General features: G+C 37.2%; 1 protein-coding gene across 3 annotated transcripts in view; it reads right to left on the bottom strand.

Annotated features, from left to right (window-relative positions):
• The window catches only part of LOC115217108 (zinc finger FYVE domain-containing protein 26-like), a 108877-nt gene that overhangs the window by 67970 nt on the left and 15893 nt on the right, over positions 1 to 25014 (bottom strand). For all 3 annotated transcript variants that reach the window (XR_005001249.1, XR_005001250.1, XM_036507363.1), the window contains exons 3-10: positions 22867 to 22956; positions 18738 to 19388; positions 17291 to 17458; positions 15544 to 15632; positions 8723 to 8910; positions 4889 to 6217; positions 3715 to 3986; positions 2434 to 2910 (exon numbers count right to left, since the gene is read on the bottom strand). Coding sequence is in view for 1 of the 3 variants with exons in the window: in XM_036507363.1 (XP_036363256.1) it covers positions 2434 to 2910; positions 3715 to 3986; positions 4889 to 6217; positions 8723 to 8910; positions 15544 to 15632; positions 17291 to 17458; positions 18738 to 19388; positions 22867 to 22956 (3264 nt within the window). In the remaining 2 variants the exon portion in view is untranslated. The remainder of the gene's footprint in view (positions 1 to 2433; positions 2911 to 3714; positions 3987 to 4888; positions 6218 to 8722; positions 8911 to 15543; positions 15633 to 17290; positions 17459 to 18737; positions 19389 to 22866; positions 22957 to 25014) is intronic.

The raw sequence follows: 25014 nt of genomic DNA, 5'->3' as shown, positions 1-25014 counted from the left end.
ATACATTTTATCATATCTCTATGGATGTTGAGGTTCCACTGACCATGTGTGTTATTTAGAATTTGCTGCTGACTTCCAATAGTTCAATTAGACACTTAACCCTTCAGCATACAAATTGCTCTGTTAAATGTAAAGCTTATTTATTCACATTGTTTTGAATTAATCATGTTCATTTTTATAGTCTTGAAATTTTGCCAGTAGGTGTTTAACCCTTTAGTGTCCAGGTTTCTGTGTTATGAAGCATGAGGTGTTCAGGATTGCAAAGCAGTGTCTCAGAGAGAATAGAGATGTGGAAGGTGAGAAATGTGTGCGAATGGATAATGGTATGCTTGCACTTAGTGACTCAGAGAAGAAAGATGTGTGGAGATGCCAGTCTGAAAGGTTGTTAAACGTGGAGAATGATTAGGAGAAGGAGAGTCTTTCAAATATTGAACCAATTGAGGGACCAGCCATCAGAGTGAATAGCTGTATAATAGATAAGGCAATTAAGAAAATGAAGACTGAGAAAGCCCCTGGACCATCGGGTATCACTGCTGAGATGATTAAAATATCAGGTAGTGTGCGATACAACCAAGTCACTTGCATAGTTAATCAGGTTATTCAGGAAGGTGTCACCCAAAGACTGGTGTAGCAGTATTATAGTCAGCTGCTACATGGGTAAAGGTGGTGCCTTAGATAGAAACAACTACAGAGGTATCAAACTGCGGGATCAGGTCATGAAAATTACAGAGAGAGTTATATCTCAACTAATTGGGAATAGAATTAAACAAGATGAGATGCAGTTTGGTATATATGTGTGTGTGTGTGTATACATACATACAGTTATTACCTGCTCATTGAATTAACAAGTAAATGGCTAAGTATTCCTCAGACACATGTATCCTTAACATAATTCTGAAGTAGAAACACAGTTGACAGTATGTTATAAGACCATATTTTTGAACTACAGGTACAATCCATCCAACGGACTTCTATACCATTTTTGCCCAGCCAATTTCACTTGACATATGGATTGACCTTAGGTTATAGAAAATGACACTAATATGTCACACAGTGGGATTGAACTTGGGACCTTGTGGTGGTAAACCATATTTCCTAATCATTTGGTTAGACTGTAGCTATATGTAAGTGTGTCTCAGGTGTGGTATAAGAGAAGGTGTGACACAGGTGCAGGCATGGTTGTGTGATTGAGAAGCTTGCTTGCCTACCATGTGACCTAGGGTTCAGTGCCACTGTGTGGCACCTTGTGAGCATGTATATTCTACTATAGTTTAAGCTCAAACCTTTAAATCGATCTGGTAGACAGGACCATGAAGAATCCCATCATGTATGTATGTGCATGCATGTGTTTGTGTGTACCTTTGTCTTGTCATCATCTGATGGTTCTAAACAATCATACAATCAATGGAGAAATATTACCCTGCTTAGAAACCAATGAGAGTTGCTGAAAGAAGGGCATCTAGTTGTAGAAAAACTGTCTCAATAAATTGTGTCTAAGCTATGCAAGCATGGAAAAGTGGATGCTAAAACAATGACACACACATACATACAAACACACACAGATATATATATATTACAAATAAGAAAATGGAGAAACAAATTAGCTGGTTTATCAGCTTTAGGATATTAGAATGTTGACTTATTTATTTATCAAAACAACAACCATAATAACATGCATATATACAGTATAAAATTCAATGCATATAAGAATACAAGTAGTTATTAAAAAAAACCTTACTGTATATATGTATGTTATTAGGGTTGTTGTTTTGATAAATAAATAAGTCAACATTCTAATATCCAAAAGCTGATAAACCAACTAATGTGCTTCTCCATTTTCTTATTTGTAATATAAATTAATGGTAAAATATTTCTTTACCTTCATCCATTTAATAAAATAAGTAAGCTTATTGCATTGCAATTAAAAACACTTGTGTATTAATAATTTGGGTATTATACCAACAGTATATTGGATAAGTATTGTCCCTTAGTGGGTTGGGCCACAACCCCTAACTTACTTGGTGGTGTATATATGTATATGTATATATATATATATATATAGGCGCGGGCATGGCTGTGTGGTTAGGGAGCTTGCTTCCTAGCTACATGGCTTTGGGTTCAGTCCCACTGCGTGGCACTTTGGGTAGGTGTCTTCTGCTATAGCCCCGAGCCGACCGGAGCTTTGTGATTGAATTCGGTAGGTGGAAGTTACTGCCGTGTGTGTACATGTGCGTGTAAGTGCTTGTGCCTCTCCAAAAGAGAGAGAGGGATATCAAGAAGTTTTGCATTAAAGAAATCAGGGATGATCTCAGGTACATTGGTATTGAAAGGTTTAATTACATTATAATTTCTTATTACTTGCAAAAAAAAAAAGGAGAAAAAAAAAGAAAAATGGCCAAGAAAGAACAAAAAGTAAAAGAAGATGGCACAAACCTTGCACTCTTTTGATGGCCTAAAATCAAAATTCATGTCCTTATTCGACAAACCAGATGAGGTGCGTTTCTTGGCATGCATATGTGCTTTGATAGACTCCAGAATCATGCTAGATGTGTCATAGGTCTTGCAGGCACTGCATGCTAGATCAAAGAGTATCATAGCTGATAAATTATCAGCACTGAAAAAGGCAGAATAGTTTGGCACCAAACTAGCAATGTTCTGTGGGGTGGGAAGATGAGGATATACAGAGATGGAGAGCAATTCAGCAGCACATGAGGAAATGGTGGCAGTTGCAACACCAGCAGCAGCAACACTAGCAAGTTGTTTCATTGAGTCTTTTGAGGTAGATGTGAAGTCTGACAAGGAGAGGTTATGGGCCTGCTTGCAGTAGGCTTGTATTTGGTTCACAGCTTTGAGGAAGGCTTCTAGGAAAGTCACTTCAGCAACTTCTGCAGAGTCCTCCATCTTGAACAACTAGTAAACAGAAAAATTGCATTAAAAACAAATAAGAATAAATATTCTTTAAAAAAAAATCCCCATGGCAAAGTTATGAAAGTTACTGAAATAATCATCATCATCATCATCATTTAACATTTTCCATGCTAGCATGGGTTGGACGATTTTGACTGAGGGCTGGCAAACCAGATGGCTGCACCAGGCTCCTATCTTGATCTGGCAGAGTTTCTACAGCTGGATGCCTTTCCTAATGCCAAGTACTCTGAGACTGTAGTGGGTGCTTTTTACATGCCACCGGTACGGGGGCCAGTCAGGTGGTACTGGTAACGACCTCACTCGAATCTTTTTACACATGCCACTAGCACAGGTGCCAGTAAGGCGATGCTGGTAAATGAGTATGAATGGATGCTTGTGTATACATACATACATGCATGCATATATACGTATGTGCATACATACATACAGTCACACACACAATATCAAGAATTAGTTCCCAACACTGCATTTAGTGGATAAATATATATATATTTTATGCACATTAATTTCCACAACTCTTCAAGCAGTCCACTTGAGAGTGCTGGTAATCATCTCTATTTTGGTTGCCATGTTAATCCATATACATGTGTATGTGTGTGTGTGTGTCGATGAAGTATAACCTCAGACACTGCTACAAGAATACAAGGAGCTCTTTATTAATCTAAGCAATATGGTTGGCCTGGTGTACTAACAGAGAGATAAAGTATTTTGCCTGGATTGATAATCCCTCACTAATAACTCTGTATATATATGTGTGTGTATTTATATATCTTAACTTCTACTTACTTTGATGACTTGGTGGGCTTCAATGAACTTTCCTTGTTTCAAACATTTCACAAGTAATGCACGGTTGGAAAGAAGCATATCTTGAATGATGCCTGACGAAAGGCGTCGACTGACAGAAGCCACAGAGGACATGCTGGGTGTACGTGACCGGGAACGAGGTTTCTTTAATATTTTCTTTGATGAAGGCAATGCAGTAGCAGAGGAGGATTTCATATAGCTAGCACCTTCACTACAGATTCCTGGAGAATCCCACACTTCACCATCTTCTCCAGCTACAGGAAAAACAAACATATTATTAACATTATTATTATTATTATTATTTTATTATTATTATCAGTGAAGTTAAATACTACCTAGATTAACTTTACCTTTCATCACTCTGGGGTTGTTGTAATCAACTAACCCTCTCTCCTAAAATTTTAGGCCTTGTGCCTATAGTAAAAAGGATTATTATTATTATTATTATTATTATTATTATAAGGTGGGGATCTGGCAGAGACATTAGCATGTTGGATGAAATGCTTAGCGGTATTTCGTCCATCGCTACATTCAGAGTTCAAATTCTGCCAAGGCTGACTTTGCCTTTCATCCTTTCGGGGTGATAAATTGAGTACCAGTGAAACACTGGGGTCGATATAATCAACTAACCCCCCCCCCGCTCAATTTCAGGCCTTGTGCTTATAATAGTATAATAGAAATTATTATTGTTATTATTATTAAGTCTACCTATTTCTTTACTACTCACAAGGGGCTAAACACAGAGGGGACAAACAAGGACAGACAAACGGATTAAGTCAATTACATCGACCTCAGTGTTTAACTGCTACTTAATTTATTGACCCCGAAAGGATGAAAGGCAAAGTCGACCTCGGCGGAATTTGAAATCAGAACATAAAGGCAGACGAAATACGGCTACGCATTTTGCCTGGCGTGCTAACGTTTCTGCCAGCTCACCGCCTTATTATTATTAAGTCTACCACCCAAGAATAATTGATTATAAGAGACAAACAATTATTTATAAAGTCTGCTGAAAATTAAATCCAACCAGTTTCTAATAGACACAGTCACAGTTTGCAGAGCAATAGGATCTGTGGCTCCCTAATTTCACTGACAATAGTCTTATAATAGAAACAAACCAGTAAGTCCCTAATTTCAATGATAAAAGTCTACTCACATGTTAGGGAAATCTCTGATAAACTGGACATTTTGTTGCTTTTCTTTGACATGGCACAATCACTGAAACGTACACTTTCATCACAGATGGAGTCAACAGAAGGATTGTACACATGCAGCAAGACCTTACCGACCTCCCGTGGTATTTGGTCATTGCAGACAAGCTGAAACCTCCACTGGGCTTCACTGACAACTTGTGACAGTTTGGAGATGCGACTTTTCAGAGATGACTGGTTGATGCTCATTGGCAGAATGAGTGGTAGGTTCTCCTCAAGGTCGAGAATATTCAAATTCTCTTCTTTCATCACAGTTGTGTTTGATAATTGGAAATTTGTTGCATTCAAAGTCTGTAAGCTTTCTTGTAGCAAATCCAGAATGTCTCGTACAAGGTATTCGTTGGTCAAAAGACCAATTTGTAATGGCTTACCAAACTGGGAAGTGACTTTTGTATTAGAATTACGGTTTTCAGTTTTCAAGTCCATACTAAAACGAGAAATTCTTATTTCTGCTTCTTTTACGTGGGATTCTTGGCGCTGGGGCAATGGCTTTTTAACTTCAACAACTGGCTCTGAAACTTCGGTCTTGCTTTCTTCTATCTTAGGTAATTCTTCAGGTGAGTACTCTACAAATGGGACATCATATTCAATACTTTCAGCAGCCCCAAGAGGCAATGATCCAATATCACGACTTGCTTCAGACGTATGTGTTATTTCAGACAAGATAGATTCCTCTTCAGATTGGATACTGATGTTCATCAGGTTCTCGTTGCTGTCATGTACACTTTGTTTCTCATCACTGTCATCCGTGTCATCGGTCTCAGTAGTGAAGAAAGTGTCTTGAAGTTCTTTGTGGCTGACAAACAATAAAGAGAAGACATTTTCCAGAATCTCAACACGGTAAGCCAGAGGATAAAGCTGTCGCAGATGGTTTTTGGCATTCTGAAGTTTTTGCAAGACATTCTTGTTGTAGAGCTGTTGGATATCACCAGCAGTAAAGTCAGAATTCCACACAGGTAGATAGCCTGAAGTTCGTTCACCAGCAGCAGAAGAGAGGCGACTGCCACTCTCACTAGCATCGCTCAGTGTACTGTCTTTGCTCCAGCTGTAATTGTGGGAGGAACTCTGGATGTTGTAATATGTTGGGTTCATCAGCCTGGAGTGGGCATGCAGGGCTCCATACAAAATGGCATCCTGCACGTTCTTTAAGATGCAGAAACTGCGATAGAGAGCAACATCTCGTTCTTGCTCAATTCCGATAGGTTCTTCTTCGGAGTCGGCGTCTTGTTCAAGATCTTCAAACCTCACAGTTTTTACTTTCTTTTCATCAGTGGCTAAAGAAAGAAAGAACATTAATGAGAGAAAACAAAAACAAAAGAGAGACAGATGACTGAAAAGAAGGAAAGTTCAAAAGACAAAGAGCGAGAAGAATGAATAGTACAGACCAAACAGATGGTGAGAAGGGCAGATGAATGGAAGAATAGATGTAGAGATAGATGGGAGGGCAGATATAGAGAAGGGTGGGTGTAAGACATGGATGGAAGGATAGCTATGCAGATGATGGATAGAGAGGAAGAAGGAAGACTGGATAGATAGATATATGAAAAGGTGGGTAGATATTTAGATAGACAGATAGACAGACAGACAGACAGACAGACAGACACACACACACACACACATTACTCCAGTAAAATAGCTAACAAATGAATAGTGGCAATGTCAGGCAGAGAGAACTCTTTAAATTCATTGTAGACATGACAACCTCTCCAGTGCTGGTGCCATGATAAAATGCACCTAGTATACTCTGTGAAGTAACTGAGATTAAGAAGTGCATCCAACTATAGAGACTATGGCAAAGATGGAACATACAAGTGTGATGTAGTCCTCCAACCCATCCAGGGAAATTTACTCAGACTATGACAACCCCTTCAACCAAAACCATCATGTAAAATGATGGTGATCATCATCATCATTTAGCGTCCGCTTTCCATGCTAGCATGGGTTGGACAAATGGTGATGATGTACGTACATAGACAGGTGGATATACAGAAATACAGCTACATAGATATGTTGATGTATGGGCAGATAATTACACATAAATAGAGGTGTAGAGAGAGAGAAAGAGATAAAAAAAAGAGTCAGACAGTGAAAGAAAAAATTTTGAATGCAAAAATATAAAAAAATTAAAAATTACATAATTAAATAAAGCAATGTGAAAATATCTAACATTCTGTATAAAACTTGAAATATTTTCAATGGAAAGGTAAACAAATATACCAGATTTGTATGTGATGACTAACAGCTTTTAACTGTTTACGCCCATTTGTTCATGTTATCATGGGTGGGGTCAATTTTGTTTGAGCAATTGTTTCTACAACTGGATATCTTAGCTTCTCTACTCCTCCTGCTAAGTACATGTCTGTTGTTGTTGAGCACCTAGTTGGCCCTGATCAAGCAAAGCTAAGATAGAAAACTTTCTAATAATGATCATTCTGACTTGACTACATTGTTTAATGTGTCCTTTCACTTTTTTTAAGACAGCAATATGTGATTTGAGGGAGACTTGATTGCTATTTCAAGCAGGTCATGCAGCTGTATAGAAACTCTGCCATATGAAGTAGGGGAACAGTGGAATATGTTTTGACAGTCACATAAACTAAAGGCAACAAAATTTATGTTTTACCCAGGCTTAAATAAGGTTTGAACTCATGATCATGTGGATCAGTTGACGTGAGTGGTAGTGATGGGATTTAGTGTCAGGTCAGCCCTAACAGTGAAAACAAACCTATGATCAAGAGTTATTCCATTCATGAGTAAACCAGCTTTTCGTCAACATTATCATGGGATCAATAAACCTGGCATGATAAAAAATAAATCCAATACACTCTGTGAAGGAGATGAGATTAAGAAGGACATCCATCTACAGGAACTATGCCAAAGAACTATGCAAAGACAAGTGAGTCAAAGTCTTCCAACCCATCCAGGAGGGCAGTAACTGCAAATGAAAACTGATGAAGACCATGATAATATGACAACCATCATCATTGTTATAATGTCCACTTTTCCAGGCTTGCATGGGTCAGATGAAGGCAGATTCTCTATGGCCAGATGCACTTCCTGTTACTAACCCTCACCTGTTTCCAAGAAAATATATTATTTTCTCATGACCAGACAGGTTTTTGTGGAAGACTGGAAAGGAAGGACACCATTTGCATGATGGTGACACTCACATTCAACTATCAAGTGGCGTCTAGGGAAGGAAACAGTAACACACATACGCACACAATGGGCTTGTTTCAATGTCATCTACCACATGCATTCACAAGGCTTTGCTTGGCCCAGAGCTATAGTAGAAGACACTTGTCCAAGGTTTCATGCAGTGGAACTGAACCTCAAACTGTGGTTGAGAAGCAAACCTCTTACCACACAGCTACACCTATGCCTATCTACACTTGTGCCAACAATCCATATATGAAAGAGTTGAAGTGTACAGTTTTATTGTTTTAAGTTACGTTTAAATGAGAGAAACTTTAAAAATCTATAAAGGAAGAACATTGAATTTATTGAAGCTTATTGTCAGTTGGAGATGTTCTGCTGTTTTCAGCCAACATAGCTTCCACTATTACAATTCACTATATTTTAATATTGAAATAGCAACCAAATTTCCCTCAACTCACACAAGAAGGACATATTAGATAATGCTGTCCTAAGTGCATTATGCTTTGGAAAATAAAAAGATGAAATGTCTTCAATCAAAGGCCCACTTGACCAGAGATGTCCTGGGGTTTAACAACAACTGGCCAAACGACCAACCAAAAGAAAGCAAGTACAGGTGTTACCTGGAGTTTTGGTGAGGGAAACCTTCTGCAACAGGTCTAAAACTTCATGTTCTCTGAGAGAAGCGAGGCGTGTAGCTTGCTGCAGGACATAGAGCATTGAATGGTTGACTAGTCCTTGGAAGATGTTTGTTGCTTGGCAATGTGGGTTGATGTTGGTTTCTTTGCCATCAGTAACATGGACCAAGGATCTGCAATAAATGAAGAAAGAAAATATAAAATAACATGAATACAATGACTGGGAGGTTAACGTTCTGGATGACTGGTCACATAGTTATGAGTCCAAAAGTTACCTTCACTTAATGGTCACTCATCCTGCAAAAAATCACAGCCTACTGTCTCAGAATAAAGGAAGAACACATCAGATAATGTAGTATAGATACTTATAAAGAAATGCAATGATCATAACTAGAATGTGTTTAATCTTAGGAATGGCCTGTGGTTAAAAAACTACACTAATTCAAGACAATGAGAGAGCCTCTACATGGTGACTGGAATTGCTAAAAACAGTAGCTCAAATTGTCCTCACACTACATTCTACTATATTACAAAAAACAAAGGAGACAGTAGAAAATGTATTCAAACAAAAACGCTATAGATGGAAAAAGAGTTAAGTAGTATAGTTGGAATGGCTTTGCTGTTTGTCATGGCCGAGCTGGTATTAAACAATAACTACCTAAATATTTTACCCCTCAGTCAACATTGTAATTTTCTTCTTTAACACTCTATATGTTCTGAAGCCATTATCACTTTAACATGGAGTGTTCTGGAAGACAACTAAAGCTATGAGAGTTATCTTTTTAGATTGTCCGACAGATTTCACCATTTATACATTTGGCATACATTTTTACTTTAAAATTTTTTGACTTTTTAAAGTAATTGTGTACAATAGCAAAATTGGGTCATCCCATAAATAATGTGAATGTTTTATACTTCTTTTTATACTTTCAAAATTAAGATAAACAAAGTTCTTTTTTAATCTAAAATATACTCCCTATTTTCTACAATGCTCTTCCATCTATCTAGTAGATTTGCAAGGCCCTTCTTCTAAAATTCACTTGTCCATGATGAAAAATACTCCTCTAGTACTGTTCTGACCTTGTCTACAGAATTCATATTTTTTTCTGTCTAAATGATTTTGAAGGCTATGGAATAAATAATAATCAGATGGGGCAATGTCTGGCGAATATGGTGGGTGTGGCAGTGTTTCCCATTCAAACTGCTCCAGCCTTTGGAATGTCATCCTCACTATATGTAGTCAAGCATTATCCTGAGACCTCTGTACCTGGCTTTTGTTGACATGGGAGAAAGCTTTTGACAGGGTCCCCCGATCCTATATTTGGTGGGCAATGCAGAAACTGGGGATTAACAAAAGGTTAATAAGAGCTGTAGAGGGATGCTGTTAGTAAGGTATGGGTTGGCAATTAGTATAGTGAAGAATTCCAGGTAGAAGTAGGGGTTCACCAAGGATCATCATAGAACTCCAGGCAATAACAGAGGAATTCAAAACAGGTTGCCCCTGAGAGCTCCTCTATGCTGATGACCTTGCTCTCATAGCAGAAGCACTACCAGAACTAGAGAAGAATTTTAAGTTGTGGAAGCAAGGTTTAGAATCGAAGGGCCTTAGAATCAATGTTGCAAAAACCAAAGTCCTAGTAAGTAGGAAGGCGAACACATCACAACCCCCTTCAGGTAGATGGCCCTGCTCGATCTATACAAAAGGTGTAGGTAGAAACTCCATAAGATGTACCCAGTGTAAGCTATGGACGCATAAGAAGTGCAGCAACATCAAAGAAAGGTTAACCGGGATGATAGCTTTTGTGTGTGGCAGTGGCACAGGGGCAATAAACACCACAGATGCTCAGAAAATGGATTCCATCCCATGCCAAGGGGAGAAACTTGAAGTTGTTGATAGCTTCCGCTACCTAGGTGACCAAGTCTGTAGTAGGGGTGGATGCTCGGAGAGCACTGCCACTAGAATAAGAATAGCTGGGGTAAAGTTCAGAAAGTTCCTACCACTACTGGTGACAAAGGTATTATGCATGTGTGCGAACTGCCATGCTACATGGCAGTGAAACATGGGCTGTGACTGCTGAAGACATGTGTAGGCTTGAAAGAAATGAAGCTAGTGTGATCCGCTGGATGTGTAATGTCAGTGTGCACACACGACAGAGTGTAAGTGCTCTGAGAGAAAAGTTGGACATAAGAAGCATCAGATGTGGTGTGCAAGAGAGATGACTGCGCTAGTATGGTCATGTGCTGCATATGGATGAGGAGAGCTGTTTGAAGATGTGTCACTCCCAAACAGTGGAGGGACCCGTGGAAGAGGGAGACCCAGGAAGACATGGGATGAAGTGGTGAAGCATGACCTTCGAATGTTGGGCCTCATACATTCTTTGGTTTAAGAGAGCTGTCTAGAAAGGACATAAGTGCTGAATACCCTTCAAACCAAGCAGCCACTATGTAATCACTCCTAAATAAATAGCAATCAAATTCCCTGAAAACTCACCCTCCTGTCTGAAAAAGGACACATAATGTAACTTTAAATACACTATGTATGAAAACAACAGGATGTTTCTACTTGTGGTGGTTACTTGTCAACAACTGCCACTTGTAAATTCACATCAATGATACACTTTCTCAAATTTCGAAAAATACAACTTTCAACTGCTTCCTTTGTTTGCCTTACATGCCTTTCATTTCATTCAGCTGAGAGTAATTCAATTATTTGAGCAACCAATTGCCTGGTATTTCCACAACCTGATCAGACTATTGAAGCTGATAGTTATACTCAGTTTTACAGGCAGGAGATATTGGTTTGTTCATGCAAAGGGCCACCCTACTATCTGCTCAGCCACTAGATCATCATCATCATCTAACATTCACTTTTCCATGTTTGCATGGGTCAAAATTTGTTAAAAGTAGATTTTCTACAAGATGACCTTCTTGTCACTAATCCTCACCTGTTTCCAAGCAAGGTATTTTCTAATAGTGAGACCTGTTTTTCACAGAAGATTTAAAATGAACAACCTTGCTTATACTAAAATGAAACTCATTTAATAACTATCATATGAGGTACACACAAACACTTACACACACATGTCTATATAGACTTCTTTCAGTTTCTGTCTCCCAAATCCACCCATCAAAGGCTTTGGTGTGCCTAAGTCTAAGTAGAAGACACTAACCCCAGGTGCTACACAGTGGGAAAAAACACAAGATCACAATGTTGGAAAGTAAGCTTCTCAACAACACAGCCATGCCTGTGTGGCTACAATGTGCCTGATTTTCTTCAGACACCTCTGTTGACATATTTCCACCAATAACTTATTCATATTTTAGAGCCATATCAGCCAGGGGGTAAAACATGCTCACCCTTCCTCGTTCTCTGTCCCTAATCTCTCGTACACTCACCCTGTAGCTTGAGAGTATGCACTGACAACTTATCACCACCAAACTCATCTCTCTTCCCATCAACTCCCATCTTTATATAATGCATGGCAGTCATGAACCTTCTCTACAGCAAGACACCTGTTCCTATCCTTCTATCACACTTTAATCTCTCGCTGTCTGGTATAAAACCACCTCACTCTCTACTACACCCCCACTTAGTCAGCAGGGGGGGGTTCCCTTTTTATTTGTCTTCTGAGTTACTTGGCAACCTCACTAGTACGGGCATCACAAAAAAAAACATCCAGTATACTCTGTAAAGTGACTGGCATCAGGAAGGGCATCCAACCATAAAAGCCATACCAAAGCAAACACTGGAGCTCCAAGCAATCTTCTGACTCAAATCCTTTTGAACCAGCTAACCCATGCCAGTTAAAGTATAATGATGATAATGCACACACACACACAATCGAAAGGTCATGAGTTCAATTCCTTGTGTTCTTGAGCAAGACACTTTATTTCATGTTATTCCAGTCCTTCTCCTCCTCTTCCACCACCATCACCACAAACAAACACACACCTATTTTTCCCATATGTAGTAGATATATATATATATATATATCATCATCATCATCGTTTAATGTCCACCTTCCATGCTGGCATGGTTTGGACAGTTTGACAGGAGCTAGCCAGACATAAGCCTGCACCATACTTCTGTGTCTGTTTTGGCAGGGTTTTTATGGCTGGGTGCCCTTCCTAATACCATAATGCTGGTATGGGTTATTTCCCTTGGGTTGTTTAAATAAAATATTAGTAATATGTAGTAGATAGAAGGATCCATTGGAAGGGCCCTGTTATCAATTTTTTCAACAATCTAAGTATGTCACGAGGTTTTCAGACAGGAGTGCTACTCACATATCAAATAAAGTATAAAAGTGATATTATCTGCTCTAATTAGAAATAGGACACACAAAAAAATCAATATTCAAAGTAATTGAAGATAAACAATGAAATTGGTTATTTCCCTTAAGTATTTAAAAAAATATTGTACAGGTGCTATGGGTTATTTCCCTTGGGTGTTTAAAAAAAATTAGTTATACGAGGTAGATATAAAGGTCCCTTCTAGTGGCCATATTATTGACTTTTTTCAACAATCTAAGTATGTCATGAGGTCTCCAGACATGAGTTCTACTCACGTGTCAAGTTTCAGCAAAAGCAATAAAACAATGTGGCTAACAATGCCACAAACAAACACACACCAATTTTCCACATATGTAGTAGATATATATATATATATATATATATCATCATCATCATCGTTTAATGTCCACCTTCTATGCTGGCATGGGTTGGGCAGTCTGACAGGAGCTGGCCAGACATAAGCCTGCACCAGACTTCTGTGTCTGTTTTTGCAGGGTTTTTACAGCTGGATGCCCTTCCTAACACCAACCACCCAGCACCAGCAGAGTGGACTGAGCACTTTTTACATGGCACAAGCACAGACAAGATCAGTTTTGGCAAGGTTTTTACAGCTGGATGCCCTTCAAAATGCCAACCATTTTACAGTGTGAACTGGATGCTTTTTAAGTAACACCCACACTGACAGGGTCACCAAGTAACTTTGCAAGATAAGGAACTTTGAAAGGGAGAGGGCATTGGAGGAGGTGATCTTGAGTCAGATGATGAATGGCAACAGAGAGACAGAAAAAGGTGTCTTGCTGTAGAGGAGGTACAAGGTTACCTGGCTGGAGAGAGAGAGATCAGGAATGAGGACAAATATAGGTGTGCAGCCTTAAAGGAGAAACGTAGTTACCCAGCCTGAGAGAAGAGCAGGAGAAGGACAGAGAGTGGGAGACAGCAAGAGTACAAGAGAGAGCCGGAGGGAGATAGTGGTAAAATGCCAGGCACACTAACAAGGGATGGGGATTGGACTATAAGTGGGATAGTCAAGTAAGAGAGAGATAGATTGTGGCAAGTGCCAGGGCATAATCTTGAGTGTCAAAGTGGCAGGACATTGCCAAAGAAGTGTGAGTAGAGAGCAGAGAAGGAGAATGTAATGAGGGGTGAAAACTTGGGTATATAGAGGTAGTGGGGAGAAGGCTACCATATAATAATGATACAATGAAATAGGGCCAAGGAGACAGGATTAGGGTGTGAAAGGTAAGTATAGTTCATGAAAGAGGAATATATATATATATATGGAGGTTATGAGAGGTAATGGTGTCAATGAGACCCAAAGATGTCAGGTAATGTTGAATAAATGCTATGGATAGACCACAGTTAAGTTCCAGGTTTGGTGATTATGTGAATAAGGGGTCCAATGTAGGTCATATATCAGTGTGTGCATAAAAAAAATTTTCCGTAATGAGATAAAAAAAACCATGGCTGTGTAGATTTTAGAACATTTATAAATATTTATGTTCTAAAATTTATGCAGCCTTGGTTTTTTTATCTCATTACGGAAAAAAAAATTTATATATATATATATATATATATATATATATAATAATTAGGGTTCAGCAAAGATTTGCTTTACCACATACCGAAGTTTAGAAATAGCAGCCAAAAAACGAATATGATCTGTTTGATACCGTTAGGTGGAGAGATATGTTCAATTATTCCAGTACCTTCGAATTTAATATTTCAATATTTAATTATTGCCGGAGTCCTATGCTGATGAGGAAAATGGTTGGTAAAGTATAATTCTATATTCTTTATTCCAATCTAATTCCGAAACGCGCGTCCATAGGTGACCAGATATTGATTGATTTTCGTTACTTTTCCTCTCTGCCTGTGTGGATTGTTTTCAAGTATTTTGGTTTTCTGGGAGTCCCTTTTTAAAGTAGAAGAAATAGCTAACGTTTTTTGGCTGCTATTTCTAAACTTCGGTATATGGGAAAGCAAATCTTTGCTGAACCCTAATTATTAAGTATTACTTAAGATTACCATGAAATGGTCCTTTTTTCATGCCGAATTCTACTTGGTGAAATTATTGATTACTTCTTAATTAATTAATTTTACCCTTTGTTGTTATTATATATATATATATATATATATATATATACTGAAGGACTGCTATTTCCAGGAAAGTATGGAAATATAGATGTAAAAGATTTCAAAATATAAATACAGACACAAAAGATACGTGCACACAATATGTACACAAGGTATATGAACCTTGCAACATATGTGCTAATGAAGGAGCCTCTAATGTTCATTTAATCTGCTAGAAATAGCAAACAAAACACTTCTCTATAGATAGTCAAGGCTAGAAATGACTTGGGGCTAAACAACAGCTACAACAACCCTGCAACAGTTCAAACATTTTTCCCTTATGTAAGCAAGACTCATAAGGCCACATTGGTAAACTAATAAATTAAGAACAAAAAGAGAAAAAAATTAAAGAATTATAAAAAAAAATGCCAAACACCAACCTGGATTTTTCCAAACACCACCGAATCAGATTTATCTGATGTTGAAGTTTTTGGCAGCCCTTGTCCAATGCTGGGTGCTGACATGGTGTCTGTAGAACAGAGTTACAAAACAACATAGAAAAATTAATTCTTCTCTATAAGAAAGTATTTCTACATTTGTCTCAAATCAGTTTTGCAATTTCTATGGTATTTTTTAAACCAACATGTTCTCTCATAAAATAATATTCTTCAAAATTGTTTGAGAAAAAATTTTTAATATTTTTTCATAATTAATTTCTATCCACTTCAGCATCCAGAAAGACAAACATTAAGAATCTAAAAATAATAGAAACAATTCTCTCTACTATAGGTACGGTGGGGTTATCAATTACCAGAGTCTGACTGGTACTTATTTTATTGATCCCAAAAATATTAAAGACAAAGTTGATCTCAGCAGAATTTGAACTTAAAAATAGTACAAAGCATTTTGTGTGGTACAGTCATGATTCTGCCAGCTTGCTAACTTAAAAGTATTAATAAAAATAATAATCCTAATACAAAGCCTGAAACTAGTCCTTGTTTTATCAACCCTGAAAGGATGAAAGGCCCGAAGACAGATTATAAAGAGCCTGAAGAAATCTCACTAAACATAATGTCTAACACACTAACGATTCTGCCAGCTTACAGAATTCATATTGTTCATAACTATTAGCAAGATATGTGTTCCACACTAATAAACACACATAAATCCAAGCCAATAAGAGAGCTTCTCCATGACTGTTTGATTTGTTAGAAATAGAAGCCAAATCTCTCTCATATGACATCCTATGTCTTAAAAAAGGAAGGACACATTGAGTAAATTAGTCCTAGATACAGTATGCCTAGAATAAAAAAGATAAAGACGGGAAGGTCATAAATGTAATACCTATAGGCTGGTTCAATCTGTGCTGACACGGGGCTAAACAACAACACAGGTAGAGAGATAAGTGCCATACCATATTAAGGCAAGTAGATGCACATGAACTTGGTCACAGAGATTTCAAGTGTTTTCACTCAAGATACAATACTTTACTGGAGACATTTTATAAAATGTGAGTATGGACAATTTATCCTACTGTATCTCTATATCAATTTTACCTTTCAGATGAGAGATGAACTGAATCCTAGCAAAATAAAGAGCAAGCCCCAAGCTGTTCGCTGAGTTCTGAAAAATTTATGGTCTCATCTAGTGACTATATCAGAGAAGTGACCAGTTTTATCTCTCAAAATCTCTATATAATAATAGCTGGTACAAATGTTGGTTGGTTTGTCGTTTGATTTCTCCAGTCACGTATAGAAATGTAAGGGAGAGAGAATAAAAGATACAGAATTAATATAATATAGAAGATGGAGGATGAGTCCACATACAAGGCTTGGTGACAGGCAATGTAAAAGAATGTTATACATTCACCTAGTGATAAAGCATCATAGACACATGGGAAAAAGAGAAAAGGGAGTAAATGACAGAGTAGTTATACAAATGGGAAATTTGACTTATTCAATTTTATTTTAAGGTAATAAATATTTTTCTTTTAAAACTTTGTATTCATTCCATATTTTTTATAAGCACCAAGAAATTTGATAAAAATTATTTGACTATTATTATTGTATGTGTGCCATATTTTCTGGTATTATCCATGGTGGCAAAAATATACTTCTAAAGTTAGCCAGCAAAAAATGGGTAACACTATAGTGGCAATATAAATACCATTCAAATCAGACATCTTACCTTAGATTCCAATAAGATCTCTAGTAAGCAGGTTGCATTAGCACAGGTGTAACAGTAAGGCCATCCAACAAGAAGTACCAAAGATTTCAGTGGTTGCAGTTCTTCTGGTTCAAAGAGCTCTTTTAATTCATCAAATCTCCCTGAACTGATCAAGCTAATGGCAGCTTCCTGTGTAAAGAATTAGAAAAATAAATTTTGTAAATGTAATAATACTATGAAGAAAATAAGTAAAATTTTTTTTAAGAATTGATATACGTTTATTTAAAACATTAATGTTTTATTTTTAGGTCAAATTATATATAAAAACAGTCTAACATTATACTGAAGGATTACTCAAAATTTTTAGTAGAGCACATGTTTATTAAACATTTTACAAGAAAAAGCTTGACAGTGACTTCAAAGCTTTGACTTGCTTGCCTTCATAATGTGTGTGCATGTGTGTGTGTGTGTGTTTATACATAAAAACAGTTTAAAATTAAACTGAAGGATTATTCAATGCTTTTAGAAGAGAACATGTTTAGTAAAATTTTGCCGGTTAATAGAAAAGGTTAACCAAGGCAAACAATCTGGTGCATATGTTTGAGTGTCTGTGTTTGTCCCCCCAACATTGCTTGACAACCGATGCTGGTGTGTTTACGTCCCCGTAACTTAGCGGTTCGGCAAAAGAGACCGATAGAATAAGTACTAGGCTTACAAAGAATAAGCTCTGGGGTCGATTTGCTCAACTAAAGGCAGTGCTCCAGCATGGCTACAGTCAAATGACTGAAACAAGTAAAAGAATAAAGAGTATACATTCATTTATCAACTAAACAGGAATAAATAAAAATTGACTACAAATATATTGGGCATGCTACTTTTGTTTTTACTAGAACAGAGAATGTGTGTGCATATAGATTTTAAAAGAATCGATATACATTCATTTATCAACTGTCTATGTAACCAAAAGGAGTCAAAATATATTGGACAATATGCTTTTACTTTTACTAGAAAAGATTATATGTAGACATGAGTGAGTATAGACATACACATCAGCTTACATAAATATGGTATATACAGCCCTTCCTGCTTAACTTTATGCAATGGAACAGGAGCAACATTGACACCAGCCATGTATGTTTGCAATGAGTATTCAGACCCTCATAAAGGAATTAGAGCTTCAAAATCCCTACAAATGCAGGGTTTCACAACCGTATGTTATCCCTGCATATATAACATTGCCTAAATTGACAAAGACCAAGACTCCTCTATACAGCAAAGAAATGTGACACTTTGAAAGGGGTGCTGTTTATCCCTAACAGCAAAGTAAAATTAGTGAAAGCAGAATAAATAAATGCAACTCCCAATATACCAAAAAATTGTAGAGTAAAACCATAAACCCACGAGTGAATAAGAAAATAAATTTTTAAATGAAAGGAAGAATTAAATAATGCAATTGTTGGTTTCTTACCACATAGCTTTCCAAAAAATGCTGGTTGTCTTTCATGCATTTGAAATAGAGCTGTGGCCAACTCGATGAACGGTCTGTGCACTTTGACAGGGTAAGCAGTTGCCTCAAGTTATCATTTAGCTCACTGTGTTTTGAGATGGACTTATCACCGGTTATCAATTGGTTCATGTGTGAAGAGGCTAGCTCATCACTTAACTGTGTCAAGAGAAATGGTTTCTTTTTGCTGGCCATTAGTGAAAGGATGCGGTCCTCAGGAACCAATCCTCTTTGGCAGAGATCAACAAGGCCAGAAATTGTCTGATTCAGGTTCAACACTGTTGCCTCATTGTCAGGATTGAAAAGTGACAATATCGTGTACACCTGATCGCACTTATCCACCTGACTGAGAAGTGAGTCTTCGGAATACACAGCTGAAATACACCGGTTGATACAGGATATGTACACCTGTTCCATCATTGTTTGGTGAAGTTTGAGGTTTGGTTTGTTTGGGCATTTCAGGTGGTTGATTATAGCACTGCCCAGTTCTGGTTTGGTAAGCAGCAGTTCCTTGAGGAAGTTACATGTCCTCTGAGACAAAGTCTGACTAATTCCATCATTTGACATCCGTTCATCTTCACTGTTTGGTATGAGTTTGTGGAATATGTACAGCTCCTATATGTTGATTGATGGCAAAAGACATAATTAGAATTATGATAGAAACTATTACATATATATAAACATAATTAGTCTCACTGCAAAAAACTGTTTTGAATTAAAAACTAAATTAACGAAAGCATATGATCATTCTTCAAAAGTACCATAACAATTTACTCTCCTTCAACAGCACAAAGACACAATCATTACACATACCAAGGGATCAGGCTTATATCTTTCTTTCTCTCTCCCCCATGTTTCTTACTAACTGACATCAGTGATCATGGGCCTACATACCCTAGTCTAAGGATTCATGATAATTTCTTAGGAAAGATACACTGGTGGTTTCCTGTTGATCTCTATTGATTTGTTTAATTCATTCTGCTTGTCTCCAGCTCTCCCAAGTTACCCCTTGAGATACAGGGCCTATTTCATCTTCAAACAGAAGGACTGGTTCATATGACATCAGAGCATGTCTACATACTGGTCAGCCTGTGTGACACATGTCTAGAAGCCAGCCCTCCTTCAAGCCCTTTTTGCCTAAGCCACCTTTTATAATCATGAATAATTCATTAAAAAAAAACTTCAAGTTACTACAAAGCTAAACCTTGCATACCATGGTGAACTCAGATGGCAGATCTTCATATAAAACACTGCCAAAACTATATTACAAAAACTAAAATTCTTGTTTAATATCAAAAAATACTTCAATCATGATTATCTGCTGATCTTTTAAAAGGCTCAAGTAAGACCCATAATGGAATGCTCTCCTATATCTGTGACAGTGCTGCTGTTACAGATAAATTTACTCCACTGCATTCAATAGAAAGCCATCCAAATGATTGTTTATGATTCCTTCACCATCACTTTGCAACCACTGGCTCACAAATGCAACTGTCCCCTCTCCCTGCTCCTTTTACAGCTTCTGCTCTTCAGAACTAGTTAACTGCATAATCTTCTTCTTCTCCCACTCCTATCACCATTATTGTGTCTCACCTCCCCAAGTGCTGCATGAAACATGATACATGTTTATTTCTCCCCAGAACTACAGTACTCTAGAACTCCTTAACTCTGCCTCACAAACAGTGACAAATGAACAAACAAATGACCAAAAGATACTCAAGCCAAACGTTAACAAAATTAGTTTCAGAAGTCAGTGAGAGGCTACAAAAAGCACTGACCCTTTTCTCCTGACAAACCTGTAACAAAAATATGGAAAGGAACTAAACTATCATGATCTAATATCTCTTTAGCCCAGTGTTTCTTAGCCTTTTTCATGCATTTCCCCATTTTACCAGTTCACCATTTCCATTTTTCACTACAAAAGATAATGAAAAAGTGGACTTGCATAACAATATTGTTTATTGCACACAATAAAAAAAAAATTATATCAATTTAACAGTAACATATCTATATATACAAACGGCAAAATGTCTGTGCGTGTGTCCTTTATACAAATCCACAATTTTTCAGTTAGAGGGCTCGCACTTTCCATGGTCATTCAAAACCGTCTAAGGGTAGTCATGCACATCTATACATTTTCCCAGTCACCCCGCAAAGCCATTAAAAAATCAATAGAAGTGACTTTTTTGTGAATTTTCTATCCAAAACCCAATCAAAATGCCCGAAACTTGATACGCCAATTGAATGCCAGCTAGGTGTATGTGATTGGTCAGAGATTTGGACAGTACTCGCGTGTATGTGCGCACGCATGCAGCTGTATATGCATGCACTAGCACTATGACCCGGCGTTGCCAGGTCATAGTGCTAGTATAATATAATGGAGAAAGTTGTTGATTAATTAGGTATGTAATAGTTACTAAAAGAAAACAATTATAAAAGGCTTGACTGTCTGGAAATTTTTTTATAAATTTATGCTCTAAGAAATTTCCTGTAATTTCGATTTCTGAGGTTTATTGAATATTTGAACAAGAAGTTTTTCCCTAATTTAAATATTTGTTGCATTCACTACAGAGTAGATTTAATAAACAATATTAACTTGTTGCAGGCGAAATTTTCTGTTTTCATTGGCAACAGTCTCCCACTCTCACTCGCCTCTATTTTCATTAATAATTTGATATATATTCATTTCAATGTTTTCCTTTCAAGTTTTAATTTGTTACTTGCAAAACCCATAGTTTATTCTATATATGTAATGTAAAAAAATTACTTATTGAATGAATCAATGCTATTACACAAAATAACCTTATAACTTTGAGGCTTCCATGATAAAGTATATTGGTATAATTAAAAAAAAAATTAAGAAGTGATTTTGTTGGCATGGCTGTTTGGAATGCTATAAGCCTTACAATAATAACAATGTGATTGCTGCTATTTCTAGCATGTTAAATGTGCTAGGGTTACCTTGAAGTTTCTTTAAATTACAGATATATTACAACTACGATAAATTACTGAAAGAAATATTTACTAACCAAGTGAGATTTTTTATAAATTGAAGTTTTCAGGAAAATTTACTTTCTGAACCTTTTATTATTGAATAGTTCAAGTTCACAAATTTAAATATTCAGTACAAGATAACAATAGTTTTTAACGAGCTTTTATTTATATGATTTTCTCATTTCATGTTTATTTCATTCATTGTTTTCAATGTTCTCTCTCTCTCTCTTTTTCTCACACACACATGGTCTCTCTGATATAAACACACACACTGTCTCTGTAATATAAATACACACACATTCCAGGTTTGACTAGCAGAAAACTGCCCAGAGGGCAATCTTTCTGCTAGTCTTAAAAATAAACTTGTTTTTTTGATGTCTACTTAACCATTCTTGGAAAGGTCAGAACATTAAAGGAAATGAGTCTACAAAAATGGTAAGAATAATAAAGTGTTTCTCCACTCAAATATCCAAACTTCCTCTGGAATGTTGATAGGGGAAATATGCATGTGTGTGTGTGTGTGTTCTTTTAGGTTTACTCAGAAGAAAGGCACAATGCCTATGACTTTTGTAGATCATCTATGATATGTGAGATTTATGTACTTGATATTGGAACATATTAAGTCAATGACTGCAAAAAAATGAATGTGGGTAGCAAAGAATTTCTGGACAGTTATTGTTTTGGGAAGGAAGGATGGGATAAGTGGTTAGTGAGGGGCTTGGAAAGAGACTTACAGAACTGGTGATCAGAGGAGATGAGATGAATGTGGTTAAAGGACAAGTTGGAAGTGGTATGTATCTAGCTAGTTCTGAGAAGTAGAGACCATTGGCAGGATGAAGAGACGGTGTTACTGTGGGTTACAGAGTGAATTCTATTGATGAGTGAGGCCTGAACAACGTGTGGGATGTTAATGTGTATAGCAGCAGCACTGTCCTATTGTAGGTCTCTCTTGATATTTGTACACATATTCTATGATATGGCATGAGGTACATAGAGAGCAAATATTTCTCAATCTTTGCTCTCTCTCTCTCTCTCTCTTGTAAATTGATAAAAAGAAAGAAAGAAAATGTTAAAATAAGAAGAAAATCATGGGCCAGACCTGTATTGTGTTTGAATCAGTAGCGCTGGATGCATCAGAAAGAAGTATACGAAACTCAACATCACGTTTCAGTGTTTCTACATCAGATGGCTGCAAAAAAGAATCAACAAGATTACATCAGAATGACATAGAAAGATATATATTCATTGATTCACACACACACACATATATTCATTTGTCTTTCATTCATTATACGACAGATACATATACAAAGACACACAGTTTCTGTGAACCAAATTTTTCTCACAAGGCAGTCTAGGGTATAGTATAAAAAAAAACTTGCTCAAGATTCTGCACAGTGGGACTGAACCCAAAACCAGATGGTTGTGAAGAAAACTTCTTAACCACTCATCTATCACTGCTTAGTTTATATTATGTCCCACATTATGACGTGTTTCATTGTCTCTGTGAGACCAGCCTGAACAGCGTACCTCGTTGACTGCTTTTCTTTATTTGGCAAATGGACAGACAGAACACCACAGTGGGGACAAAAAACATAAAATGAATAAATGAGAGATGGATAATAATTAATGAGGATGTAATGGTTACTTGAACCCCACTCTCAAGCAGTACCATTTAACTGTTTTCATAAAAAGTTTTTATATAATTTTTTTCTCTTTTTTTACCTTTTTAGCATTGTATGTGTAGTCTCTTCTAACAAAATTTTAAAAGTTTACTCATGCTTTACATGTTCATGTATGACATCAAATCTACATAATCTACAACAGACAGTAGGTCGTTGAACTCTATCTCCACTCCCAATGGGTCTATGTTGGTTCCAAACCATTTTTTTATTTTCCATACCGCTCTTGGTCTATTACTATGCCTTTTGTATTTTCTGTGTAAAGCTCCACTGGTAATTTTACTCTAATTACAAATTTGAATTTGGTTATTTACCATATACCATTTATTTTTCCTGGGCTCTTTGACTATTTGTTTCTGTGGTGAACTTGGGTTGTCTGGGTAGGTTTCCTTTTGTTGGTGATGCTGCTGGAAGTGTATGCTGCACGAGCTGTGCAATGTCTATTTCACTCTCCTTTTTTTCTTTTTTGGACTCTTCGGAAGTGAGTTCACTAGTTCTTTCCTTTTTCTTTTGGTTATCTCCATAAATGATCCTTCCGCTTCTTCCATGCATTTTTCATTTCCTAGGTCCGCCATTCTGCTCTTGTTGGCTTTCCTTGTTTTTACTTTCTCTCTGGGGACACTTTATTCTAATGTGTCCCTTCTCTCCACATTGATAGCAGGTTGGTGGTCTTCCTTCCACCACCACTCTCAACCTTATGTCTTCCAGTAAAATCACCTCAGTGATTTCGTTCAAATCTTTTTGTCCAGCCTGAATGATCATTTCTAGTCCGTAACCCACTAATTTACCTTCTTTGTCCTTGTCACTTTTAGAATTTTGGCATCCTCTTCAGTTTTATGCATTACAGCTGCCACCAGCCACGCTTCTTTGATTTCTAGTGGCACCTTGCCTATTCTCATTCTGGCGACCCTTTTGCCACAGTAGGTAGGCAGGAGTACCCATTTTAGTGACTTAATGCCTCCTGTTCATTGGCAAATCTCACCTCCACTGTGCCGTATTTTCTGCCTCTTGTATAGAATGTTGTCAGGTGCTTAATTTCCTTCAGACATTCTTCAATTGCTTCTTCCGTAGCTATCTCTGTTTTCTTTGTGGTTGTCGACAGAGTTATGTAAACCACTGTTCTTTGTACTGGTTGTCGCTTCTTCTGGAGAGGTCAGCCTTAAACTAGATCCCTCCTTCTGAATCAGCCTGTAGTGTTCCTTTAGCTTCCTTTGTTCAATTTTAATTTCTCGCACTTCTAGCGAATCTGCACCTTTCCCAACTGCTGAAGCATAACTCCCAGGATGTGCTGGAACTGGTTCACACTCCATTTTTTCCTTTTTTTTATTTACTCTGTCCCAAAATGGGGAAGAAGACAAACACAAAATTTAACAGGCCTGCAGGCAAAACAGCAACAGTATTTAACAAATTCAACAAAACATGGTTCACCCATGTGGGGGAGAACCATTAACAAAGATACAACAAAGTATAACATGACTTACGTCAACCAGAATCAAAAGTAATTTAACACTAATAAAAGTACCTCGCTGACTGCTTTTCTTTATTTGGCACCCAGGCCATTAACA

Source organism: Octopus sinensis, linkage group LG11, assembly GCF_006345805.1.
Source record: "Octopus sinensis linkage group LG11, ASM634580v1, whole genome shotgun sequence".
Classification (NCBI taxonomy): domain Eukaryota; kingdom Metazoa; phylum Mollusca; class Cephalopoda; order Octopoda; family Octopodidae; genus Octopus; species Octopus sinensis.
Note: the sequence above shows the minus strand (reverse complement) of the source record. Positions and strands in the feature narration are given on the sequence as shown.